At 36.2% G+C, this 13,208-nt stretch overlaps 1 protein-coding gene across 5 annotated transcripts in view; it reads left to right on the top strand.

The window, feature by feature from the left end:
• Window positions 1-13,208, top strand: part of ADGRB3 (adhesion G protein-coupled receptor B3) — a 643,872-nt gene that overhangs the window by 377,915 nt on the left and 252,749 nt on the right. For all 5 annotated transcript variants that reach the window (XM_046638989.1, XM_046638988.1, XM_046638987.1 and 2 more), the window contains one exon: window positions 5,737-5,780. In XM_046638989.1, the coding sequence (XP_046494945.1) occupies window positions 5,737-5,780 (44 nt within the window). The remainder of the gene's footprint in view (window positions 1-5,736; window positions 5,781-13,208) is intronic.

The following is a 13,208-nucleotide window of genomic DNA, read 5'->3' as shown; positions in this document are numbered from 1 at the left end:
TTTAGCTACAGCCAACTCTATCTTTTCTGTCTCCTTGATTTGAATGGTTCTCCATGTAATGCTTTCCATAGAACCTTTGTAAATCCATTCAAAAATTCCGAGTCTCCATACTCCTATTCAGTAAGAATACAGTATTGCGTTTTCAATGAGGCTCTTTAGACTTGAAGTCTGTGTCAGCCACCCCCTCAACAAAAATGACAGCCCTAGATTTAGCTCTTTTTAACAATCTTTTAAGAATACTAAACTACAGAACAGTTCTTACCACAACCTTGAGAAGAGGTTTGGAGAACATTCAACAGACTATTTCCTGTTGTTGAGTTTCATGTTGTACCTTTTTCAACTGCACCATCCCTTGGTGATGTATTACACATTCAGGGACTATGGAGTTGTCTATATGTTAAGAACACAACCCAGAGGGGGTTCCCTCTCAGTGCTCAGCTTTCAGTGTGCAGATTTGACTGTAGAAAAGTTTACGTCTACTAAGATATTACTTCCCCCAACATGCATTCCCGAGAGTTTTTTTAATATGTCTTTTCTCAAGTAGTATTAGAATTATAAGATATAAATTAATCTTCTGCGGGTCAGGTCATTCATTTTGGAAGTGTTCTCAAGGAATTCCCAAAATCTATTTGTGCAGTTATATAATAACTATAATTAAACTTGGTGGGGGGAAAAAGGTAGTGTAAGCTTAGCAAAATCCAGGTCATTTCAATGTAATGTCTTTAGGTCTAAAATGTAGAAAATTAAAGAGAGGCAGTGTAGTGCTAGCTGAACGATCTTTCTCCCATACACATTCAAGAAGTTAATGCACAGTTCGCTAGAAGACATGACAGTAAGAAGCATCTGGGACATCTGAGTCAGAGCATTGGAAATGCTGAAATATTACGATGAAGTCACTGCCTCCTCATGTCCTCAGATGCTTTGTCTCTGTGCTTACGCTGCCTCTCAGACAAGAGAATATTTTTGTTTCAAGAAGACTCTGAAAGGTACAAGAAAGTTAAGAGGTTTCTGGATTCAGAATTTACTATGGCACGTGAGCACTAAGCATTTGAAAGTTTGAAGAAAAACGGAGTAAAGTAACCTTATTTCTGCTGCATGTGTCTTAAGCAGTGCTTCTCCAAATTTGATGTGGATAAAAATCGTGAAGAGTGGAGGGAGCAGTTATTAGAATGCATGTCCCTGAGTTTAGCCCCAATTTCAAAATTTGTAGAGCCAAGGAATCTATACTCTTAATAAGCATCCCACTTGATTCTAAACTAGGTCCAGAGAAAACACTTTGAAAACATTGAGATAGCAAGTAGTGCAATTAAGAGAGCATGTCAATTAGATTTATTCAGAACTTAAAAATACCAAGGAGGGGCTGGCCCCATGGCATAGCGGTTAAGTTCCCACACTCCTCTTCCGTGGCCTGGGGTCCGCTGGTTCGGATCCTGGGTGCAGACCTACAGACTGCTCATCAGGCCATGCTGTGGCGGCGTCCCACATAGAAGAACTAGAATGACCTACAACTAGGATATACAACTATGCTGGGGCTTTGGGGAGAAAAAAAAAAAAAGAAGAATGGCATCAGATTAGCTCAGGGCCAGTCTTCCTCATCAAAAAAGTGTGCTTTTAACAAAAAGAAGAAGAAAAACAACTCCAAGGAAAAATTAGAGAAACTTGGTCATCATTCATTTTTACTGTGACTTGACTCTTATATTTTCTGTAACCAACTTGCTTCAGATCTGCTCAAATACCATCTTATTAGTGAAGCTTTCCCAATATACAAAATTGTAATCCATCTACTTCTCAGTCTTCCCTACTCGTGATTGACTTTGCTTCATAGCACAGATTACTATTTAACATGTCATATATTTAATTGTTCATGGTTTTGTCTCTCTCCCTGCCCCTTTCATTGTGGGTAAGTCTCTGAGGCAAGGACTTCATTTTGTTCAATGCTGTATCCCCAGTGCCTCAAAGGACACCTGGAATGTATTAGGAATTCACTAAGTGATTTTTGCATGAATGAGTAAACAAATGGATGAACTTGTTTTGATCATCTTCCTGACTCTCTCTTCTCAGTTCTGTGCTTTGTGACCGTGATTTACCATAGTGAGATGTATTTAAAGTATTCCTTAGGGAAAAAAAAGACTAGGAAGAAGAAACGGAATTCATTTATGAGTACCTTTCTAGAATCATTGAGAGCTAGAGCTAGAAAGGATGCTCAAATTCCCTGTTTTATAAATAAGAAAACAGAAAACTTTTGCAGACCAAAGCAAAGGAGAGAACCACCTGTAGAAATATATTGACAAAGCCAGTGATGTGTTCTCCTGTTAAATAGATATATTGATTGGGTTGATGTTGAAACAGAGGAGAGAAGCAAAAGAAAATAGCGAAGATTGTTAGACACCTGAAAGTGGTGTGTAGAGCATCAGTGGTAACCAGGAAATTTGGGTCATGGTACATTTTTAAAATGCTTAAAAGTGGAGGAATAGAAATATTTAACTTGAGTTCAACTATGCTGTTTTGGATGGAGTCAAGAGAGAATTTTTTTGCAAATAACGTACTTTTCAAGAATAGTATATCCTTTCAAAAAGTTTTCAAATACATGCAGTTTTAGTATTTTAAGTGTCAGTTATATTGATAGCTTTGTAAATTAATCTTCTTTAGCCCATTTGTCTCATTTACCTGACAATTTTTGTTTACTCAATTTAAGGCATTTCCTAAATCTCCTCCTGTAGGTTAGTTCACAGCTCGCCTGTTTTCCTGTAGCTCCTGTCGTTACACTTTGTTACTGCTCTCTGTTGGGCTCACCATTTCCTGCTATTGATTTCCTGTAAATTCCTCATAACAGATCTTGTAGCAGAGTACCTTTGAGAAAAGTATCTGAAAATTACAACAAATATTTTACAAGTGGTTTCTCAACAGAACCTTTTAACCAGTTTTTTTCTTCATGTTTAGAATTCATTCTTCGTGGGTTTGCTTTTCTTTCCCATCACACATTCTTCTTCTCTAGGTGACCAGTCTGTCCAGCTACTAAGACTCCTCTGATTTGTTTGTTCTGTTTATTTATCTAAACTTCAAATGTTTAAATAGCTGACCCCAGCTCGCAGGCCTGCATGTTGGTGACTGTGCTAGAATGCGTTGGGCGGGTCTCAGGATGTCTAGTGAAACACCCGATCGAGTGGTGCATTTGGAACCTGTGACAATTCTCACGTGGATGCTTTCTAAATTTTCACAAGGACAAAAAGAGAGAGAAGTAGGAGCTAAGATCTAGGAGGTGAGGGGTAAAGAAGGTAGAGGATGAATCTGAGGGTTGACAGAGGTGTGGATAAGCATGGAAGAAGCATTTCTCGTCTTCACACTTTTGTCTGAAAGCGGTAATCATTTTCTTTAGAGGAGTAAATAGGAAAGGTATATCCCAACAATTAAGTTCATATTGTATTTCTTTTCTAATATTATTTTCTTTTGTTGTAACTGTTATGGCCTCTGATTATGAAATAGTGATCATATGATCAGTATCCTGTATTGGTTTATATAGAGACTTAACTTACTCCAACTCATACATTACTAAAAGAAGTGAACTAGATTTAGAGGGTCTGTGGTCTGTGGTTCTTCACCTACAGTTAGTTTCTAAATATATACTCCCATCCCCTTCAATGTGATATTCCAAGGATAACATTTTCTATAAAGTGTTCTGCGCTCTTTTGAACAAGTCTATAGATAAATATAGTATAACTTTATGATACGACCTTGTAGCTGTGCTGAGGATTTCTTAGGAAATCACAAGCTGTATGAAAATTTCAGGTAAAACCAGATAGGGTATCATAGGACGATGGAAGAAACCAATTTGAAATACCGCTCCCCTCCCCATCCCTTGAACATCCAGATCAGTGCCTCCCGGAAGAATCAGATAAGCACCCACTTCTTCCATGACACTTGCTCTAACATAGGCCATGAGGCTCTGTCCCTCATTTGTGCCTTACACTGTAAATTAGGACTAGTGACATTTATATGAGCATGTCTTTTTATTGTTATGGCAACATTCCATATGTGTGTTCCTCATCAACTTCTGTAAGACTATAGCCTTTTTCAGGGAAAGGAGTGTTTTTATGCACTAAGAGCATAGTTTATGGGTATAAGCATTTGATAAGAAGTAGATCACCTTGGATATGTATATGATCTTTGAGGGATTTGGGAGAAGAGCAATGGTGCTAAAATGTTGGAGTTAGTCAAATATCCCTGTTAAAATGAAAAGTAACTAAAATTGGGGTGAATTTCACACATTTTAGAATAGTGAGCTCAGTTTTTATTTCTAGTGAACTTCTAGAATGGATCCAGCAAACAGCACTTAGAAAGGCAACATTTCACGAAAAGCCTCCTAGACTTTTAAAGTTGTTGCTTTGCTATATACTCCCAGGGACTGTCCATTTGTAGACAAGACTGAGGGCTGAGGGCTGTTCATAGCTGGCTGTCACTGAGGGGACATGTCCACCTGCGAGAAGGAGCCAGGAGCCTGTATCAAGGACTGTAACTTTTCCCTGCCTTGGTCTATTCATCATTTTTATTAATGACGATCTAGACATCATGTTTGTTTCTTAATCCTGTAACGATGCAAAACTTGGAAGCAATAGTGAATATGTGAGATGTCAAAATCAGATTCAAAAAGCCCCTGAGAGACTTCAGTGTATAAGTAACACCTGTCAAGCTCAGGGAGAGACTACCAACATATCTGGCACAGTCTTAGCTTGCGATATTGGGAATATGGCACCTAGATTGGAGAGACAATAGTATCACCTTGTTCTGTACAGGTAGGACACAAGTGGATGGTCTCCCTAAACAAACACACTTCAGCAGTGTGTGCTTCAGGAAATAAGGGACGTAGAAGATGAGAGAACTTGAAACCACCAGAGTATGTTTAACAGAGTAGAGAAGACTCTTCAGGGGTCTGAGGGGATCTGTAGATATCTAATGATGTTGCATAAAGGAAGAATTGCTTGATTAGTTTCAAAGGGCAGAATATGGACAGGCAGACAGAGAGAAAAAAACCTTTCAACAATTAGAACGCTTCAGAAAAGAAAGTATTTCCCTGGATGATCCAGTGTGGAGAGCTCGTTGTGTCATCCTGAAGGACATGGTGGCTATCAATACATATTTATTGAACTGAATAAAAATTTAGCACTTTTTTTCTCATACTTTCATTAGACATGATCTATGCAAATATAATATTTTGATTAAGAAGATATTGTGAGTCAACAAACTCTCTGGAAATGGACAATTAATGCAACCATCTCTTGCCTCTAGGAAGCTGACCAACTAGAGGCTGAAGAGAAACTGGCAGTGGTGGTGGCTGTACATGTGCATAATACAGAGTGTGTCACTGTGATTTAAAAATTGTAAATACTTTAGCCTTCATAAAGGACATAATCCATCAATTAATATTTTAGAGGAAAAAATGAAATAGAAATCATCAAAATTCCAACCTTGTGGTATATGAGAGCTTCACTTTCAATTTTCCAAAAAACTAAATATATGTGGAATAAATGTATTGTTTTCATGAATAGAATTTCATAAAATGGGTCACCAAATCTATGAGAAAGGGCATGCAAATTTCTTATGTAAAAAAATAGAGGTGGAATCTTTAAAGTATTTTACTGCAAGATATGAAGTCTGCCATTCTGTTTGCATTTCTCATAATCCTTAAATATTTTATGTATGTACTCAAGATACATTTATTCTTTTTCTGCTTATTTTTAGGGCACTTTGAATCCCTATTGTGTGTTATGGGATGACTCAAAAACGTAAGTGACAGATGTTTTCTTACATTACTTTGGACTAAATATTCAAAGCACATTAAGTGATTTCAGCTGCCTGCTAGTCAACAGGAATAAGATAAGTTAGTGAGATATGAGTTAGACAGAGAGAAATTCTCCTTTTTGCATCTGCAAGACAGCATGATGAATGTGTTTGTGTGTGGTGATGCCATCAGGTTATGTCCCAAGATAGGACTGCGTTGCCTAATGTGAAAGGCATACTGTGATGCAAATTCTATGAGGCTTTTTTAAAAGCTCTAATATCTTAAAATTATGGAAGCTCGAATGCTGTTTCAATATTTTGCCCTAGCAATTCAGCTTAGCATTGCAGAGTGAAATAGCAATCTCTATGGTCATTTAGCCGATACATTACTTGCATGACCTTGAATCTGTTATCAGAGTAATGCAATATTTATATGGCCCTTTCAAATTGTTTTGTTCTAAAAACATTGAGTGACATTTGATTTTCTTCTTCATATATTTTATGAATTCATGAAGACAAAAGAAAATAATTGCAATGAATTACGAGTAATTCTTCCATGTATTCCTTTGTAAGTAATTGCAAATATCTGGTCAAAATCATCTTAATCTCATTGATGATTCTATGAGATTTGAAGGTCTCAAAGAGCAGAAAAATCCATGATTAAGTCTTAATTAGACTCCTTACTACACTTGAAATACTTATGTAGGTTTATTTCAGTGTAGTAGCCTGATTATGCAATCTTGTTTTGTTATCTTTTGTATGGAGGAGAGTTAAATATCAATCAATTCTAAAAGCTAATACCACCACGTGTATACCAGCAGACAGGGCACCATTTTGTTGGGTTCTGTGTATTCTAAGATTTTCCCCAGTGTTCTTCCCACTAAATCTGATCTACATCTAAGGTTTTATGATGTTACTTGTCTCTCATCTGTAGTTATCGGAGCATCTAGAAGGGAGATGTTCTTAGAATTTCTACTGGCACTGTGCTCATTCCTAGAATACTGATACAATTTAACTACAAGTATCTACATGGGTGAGAAATCAGTGATATTTTTTGCTAGAGATTCTGATATTCTAGGGATCCTCTTTTCCTAGGAACTTTAGTGCCGTAAGGAGAATCCCAACTTGCCTGGTGATAACATGAGCTGCATGTCCTCACTGATGTCATCATTTTATTTTTCTTTTTGAAAACCTATAGAGAAATCCATGGTAGTAAAATTTTTGCAAGCTTTCCTCTCTACCAATAGCCAGAGAAGACTTTGATAGTATATTTTAAGGAATTGCTTAGTATGTTGTAGAGCCGAGGGAAGATTAAAATGCTATAAAAATCTAATTGAATGTTGTGTACTCAAGAAAAATATGCCATCTTAAACTCCTAATTATAAACACTTGCATATCTCCATCAATAACACCAACTTTGATTTAGTTTTATTATCTCTTTAGTGGATAGGGTGTGCTTCGACGTTGATCTAAGCAGGAGAAAGTGTTCGTTATTCCTAAAGACTTCTAAGACTGTTGAAGGGATGCTACAGAAGAAACAGCAGTTCCCTGTGCTGTGCAGCTCTTGGTTTCCTCTCACAGATAGCGTGAGGCGTTCAGTTTAATTTATAAAGCAATTGGTGTCTGAGGGCAGCAGCGTTAACCTTAGGAATCAATCACGTTCTGCTTTCTCTAACATCTGCTGGGAACATGACTCTTATCCATCACAAAGAACAGGACTTAGCTTTACAAAATTCAACTTTTAAGTTGTCCTTGAAGAAAGCTATTCAGCGAGAGGAGGTATGTTTAGCTGCCTTTCAAAGGAGATTATCTCAAGAGATCAGTGTAGTTCGTGCTTCCTTGATGTACCTGAAAAGGGATCAAAAAGCTTTCCACTGTGACAGAACTTCTGTCCCATCACACTTTTTACCAGACTGTTTCATCACTAAATTGTTTTTCTGGGTGAGTTTTAAACAATGAAGGTTAGGACAACTTTATTTCCTTTTTTCACATCTATTCTTCAATTTTAATCAAATTCGTCTACACAATAGCTTTATTGATGCAATGATTTTCACTTTGAGTTTGTCTTCCGAGTATAGTTAATAGTGAAGAGATATGCCTACTTCTTTTTATACAGAAAAGAGTCGACCTAAATGATGTTTTCAAGATTGCACTAATAAAGTTGAAATTACAATTTGTCTTTTAATTTTGGTTTATCAAATTGCCTTCCTTTTTAATTTTTTAAATTAATTTTCAATTACAAAAAGAATGCATGAGTGTCTTTTCCTTGTAAAACTTTAAAACATAACTGGTAAGGCCCCAGTGATCATCACCTCCTTGAGAGCCCACACCCATCCATCTCCCCAAGATCACTCCTATTTATAACATCAGGCATCCATTTATGCACTGACACATGTATGCAGCCATAGACGTTAACGCTATTTTTACGTAAATATTATCAAACTGTATGTAACACTTGGCAATCTCAATTTTTAATTTAACAATGTCTTGGAAATTTTACTACATGTATTTAATTCGTTGTCCCTGCTGCTCTCTATAGATACATCCTAATTGATCTGGTGTTCCCTATTTTGATGGCCATTAAGGTGATTTTCAATTTATTAGATTCCATAAACTGTGCCTCTGTGTACCTCGTTGTGCATCCCTCCTTGAGGGCTCTGACCACCAGATCCGCAGTGTGAGCCTTTCTATTCTGTCTTTATATTAAACGATTTTGTATTCTTCACAGCATGCATTCCTACTTTCGTATTTATTTTTGTTTGCTGATTGTCTTCTCCCTCACTAGAAAGTAGGCACCATAAGAGAGATTCTCGGTCTTTCTTATTTGCCACTGCACCCTCAGTGATGAGGACACTTGCACATACCATGCATTCAACGAATATTTATTGGTTGGTTTTGCACAAGAATTAATGTTTGAGTATTTCTCAGTTATCCTTTCTACATAAGAATTATTTCCACTTAACGTTTCATTTTATTTGTGACTTACATATTTCTAGCAATTATTAGACCTAACATTTGGAGTTTGAAGGGAGAATGCTTCAGCTGGTTACTGTACTAAGGTCCATGATAAAAAAAAACTAATTTTATTTCTAAGGGCAATCTGTTATCCTGATAATCTGAAACAAAGATATTTTATTTTAACCTGATTAGACACAACAATTTTAGACAGTTTTAAAACATTTTTATCTTGCCTTGGCTAACTAATTAACAGGATGCAGCAAATGCTTCGTTACAGATGGCCCATCAAATAAATTGAAAGTACTTCGCTCACTTCAGAAATAGGTTTATTTTAGTTAGGAGAAGTATTTCTTTTAATTTTTCTTTTAACAGAGCTTGCAAAGCTATCATTTGGGCGACTGATAATTTGCACATTCTTGGGCTACACTAAATTTATATTTTGAGTATTGGATTGTGTGTGGTGACTCCATTCCCTGGAAAATCCATAATCCTTCCTTTCGGTTAACCTGTGGTCTTTCTCTGTGGGTCGGAGCAGCACCGTCTGATTCTGTCAGTTCTGTGTAGATTCATAGTTGTTTTCAGAAAGTGTTTCAGAGTTTTAATTGCATAAATTTTAATTGTAACTTCTTAACTATTGCTAAACAGTTTTATCAATCCATGTGTAATTTATTTTCCTACCTTGTAGTTGAAAACAAAAACGTTTAGTGACTGGACTTTCCATTTCTCTGCGTTTCAAATTGATTTATTTGAGCTGGGAGTAATAGTCATGTCTTGGCCGAGACTGACACTGGCTTGTTTTATCTCCAAGTTGAGTAATTGAATTGAGGTGATTCCTCTCCTTTGCTTCTGTTATCCTTTTTTCTTCATACTCAGAACATCTTCCTCCTTTTGGAAGTCACCATTTCCTAGCAAATATAGAGCTAATGCTCCAGCCTCATCCCATCACTCCAGAGGGGTTGTCATCATTTTCTTTGCTCTTCAGGTGACTGACGTACCTATGCCATTAGGGAGACATAACTTTCTACCTTTAGGACCATACACTTTAAGGAAGATCTGTTAGCTCTTAGAAGCTCGAAGCAACAGTAGAAAGCATTGCTATGATTGGATAACCAACCTTTCCCCTCCAAGTGGTAACCAAATGATAAAGCTCTTTTATAAGATTCTGTTCGAACTGTGCTAGACTCGAGGAAAACTGATATGGAAAAACCTTAATATTCTTATGCTTATGATAAAGGAGGAAAAAGACAAGGAAGAGCTCTTGTTGGAGACAATTTATACAGTGGTTGAGAAAAAAAATAGACCAAGAACAGCTATGTAAACAGTAATATGATGGTCAGATTGTTTTAGGGGAAGCTGGAAGCATCCTTTCTGAGCCTGCAGTTACCTAACTGAAGACTTTTCTGGAGCAGTAATGAAAAGAGAAAGTCTGTATTCAAAGTATGCATTATAATTACAGCCATGATTCCAGAAGATCACTATTTCTAGAATTATTTGGTGATTCAATTAACCAGAGACAGGATTTTACAACTATTTAACTTCAAGAAGTGTTATTACTCCTATTGCATAGATTGGTCTGTTTAAAACATGTTAAAGTGTAACTGAATACATCATGGCAGTCAATACTTTGTAAATAAATTATATGATTATATGACAAACATATGACCTTCAGTCTTCCAGATTAACGTTGTTATGTGCGACCTCTAATATGTCCGATATATATTCTAGACGTCAACGTGTTCAATTCTACCTGGTAGCCTCTAAGGTCGTGGTTGCTTTTCTGTGGTTAGAGTGGTAAGAAATAACCATTCCCTACTGGCACTTGATGTAACTCAGCCTCAGTGGGTGTACTCAGAGCCCATATGGATCCACCTGCAAAGGCAGTTAAATTAAATTTTTTGAGTCTGCATCTATGATGTCAGGATTCCATGGACCTCCCCATTACCCATTCAGGGTCAGTGATCACTTCTCCTATAATAGAAAATTATATGATGCTTTTTTCCCCTTGATTATAGTCATACTAACAGAAATGAAAATATTAGACCTTTACATTACCAAAACACTAGCCCTTGTAAATTAAAATTTACCCAATCTATGAAAAATTAAATATTGTATCATGGTCAAAAATAATCATGCTCAAATTCAAAATATTGGTTTTCAGGTTTATTGTTGAGAAAATTTTTGCTTCTGTTTCCAAAAGAAACGTACTCTCTTAAAGTACTGCAAAAAGCAATAGAAAAACCTTAGTTTTCTGAGAAAATAGTACCAGAATTAAAGACTCATTAGTAGGGAACTAGATGGAGCTTTCTTTACTTTTGCTTTTCTGCCTTGGACTTTTTCTGACATCTACAATTATGTGTGTTCTCATAAATCCAGTATAGTTCAAAATGACCTTATTTCAGCTTTCTTCAGGGAAATTTTTCTTTTTATCCTTTAAAATGGTTTAAATTTCCTTTGCAATGTTTTAAATTACATCATAGATTTTATGATATTAAATCTAGTTTCCTGAAGGTGTATTTTTGGATTTGTTAGTGTATAAACTATTCCTTTTTAACTGATAAAGTTTGTGTAAGTGCCTCTAATGTTATTAACAACCCATTACGTCCATTAGCATGAGTTCTAAAATTCAACAAAACGTTGCGTTATGCCTTCAATGTGTATTCTGAGGGCTAACATTGGGAGTAAAATGGCACCGCATATTTTTATTGTAACCCACACTTAGATCCTCCAGAATGGGGGTTAACACACGGTACTCTACAGCCTGTGGGGCAAATCCAGACAAATACTTGTTCTTATAAATAAAGTTTTATTGGAACATAATTACACCTATTTGTTTACATATGGGTTATGGCTACTTTTGTCCTATGACTGTAGCATTCAGTTGTTGCAAAAGAAGCCATATGGCCCGCAAATCCTAAAATATTTACTATGTAGTCCTTTACAGAAAAAATTGGCAGCTCCTGCCCGGAACGGCGTTTTCCAGCATTTTTGATGTCTTGGCACACAAAGAAAATAATTATATAGGACATTGGGGTAAATAAATGAAATGTTCGCAAGCAGAATCAGGGTAGTTTGCCCAAGGGTAGAGAGGATCAATATCTCTGTTAGTTCTGAAAGATTCTCAATCATTGTCTTTTTAAATATAGATTCACCTATAATCTCTCTCATCTTGATCTGGAACTCTAAAGAATGTTGTTTCCTAGTCTTGTATCTCTTCCAGATTTTCTCGTCTTTTTTTTCTCTCAGTGATAGATTTTGGAAAATTTTTTAAACTAACATTCAGTTCACTATTTCTCTCTTCATTTTTGTATAACCTGTTATGTAATTATCCATGGAGTTTTTATTTTAAGTTCCTGTCATTTTTTTTACTTCTGGAGTTTCCATTTCGTAATTGTTTTAATCTATTAGATTATTTCTTAGAGTTTCTAACCTTTGCAGGTATTTTTAAGCTTATGTTTTATTTACTTTAACTTAGCAAGCACAGTGGTTTTATAATCTGTGGTTGATAAGTCCTGTATTTGAAATTTTTGTAGGTCTGTTTCTGCTCTCTTTTGTTTCTCTTAATTCTCACTCATAGTACCTTATTTCCTAGTGTGCTAGATTGTGTCATGCTAGTTGTTCTTAAAATGTTATTAGTGAGGATTCTTTGAGGCCTAGGATAAGGGAACATTCGTCCAAAAATGAGTCATATTTGCCTCTGCTGTTACTACCACTGGGATCCCTTAAACTAAATTCATTCTAGAGGTCACCTGGACCACCCAGGTGATGTCAACCCAAGCTGCAAATCCACACTAGGGCTGGAGCATTGTCACATTTTTTTCACATATATTCCAGCATTTCTACCAGCATTCAAATGGGAGGACTGATCTGAAAAAATAATTTATTGCCGGAGATAGGAAATATCTTCTCACACCTGTAATTCTTGACCAGCTCACCAAATCCATAGCATATCTTCTGGGAAGCACTGCCCTGAAGTACTCTATTCCCATATTTTTAATAACCCTTACATTTTCTGCCTTATATTACAGAAATTTGATATTCCTTTCTAAACTTAAGTACTTTGGGGACTGGAAGTGTGTCATATTCATCTTTGTAAATTTTACTGTGCTCATTAGCAAAGAAATTTGCAAAGAGTTAGTCCTGAGTAAATTCGTTAATTCACATGACAGAGATGTCTTAAGAACCTACTAGTATTCAAGGTGGCTGGTACACATATTAGTGAACAGACAAAAATACTTGCCTTACAGGGCTTAGATGGGGGGAGGGGTGCAGGGAGGGTAATAATGTAAATATAATAAAGAAATTATAATATAGTGTGTTAAAAGGTAAGAATTTCGTGGAGAGATGATCAAGATAAGAGAATAGAGAATGCCATTTAATTCAGTTGATTTATTTCTATTCCTTTGATTGACTTATTCCAAGCTGCCACCATTCATTTATACAATTAATATTTATTTGGCAAGTGCCCAAGGTCAATG

This window comes from Equus quagga, chromosome 15, assembly GCF_021613505.1.
Source record: "Equus quagga isolate Etosha38 chromosome 15, UCLA_HA_Equagga_1.0, whole genome shotgun sequence".
Lineage (NCBI taxonomy): Eukaryota > Metazoa > Chordata > Mammalia > Perissodactyla > Equidae > Equus > Equus quagga.
This window is presented reverse-complemented; position numbering and strand designations above follow the sequence as displayed.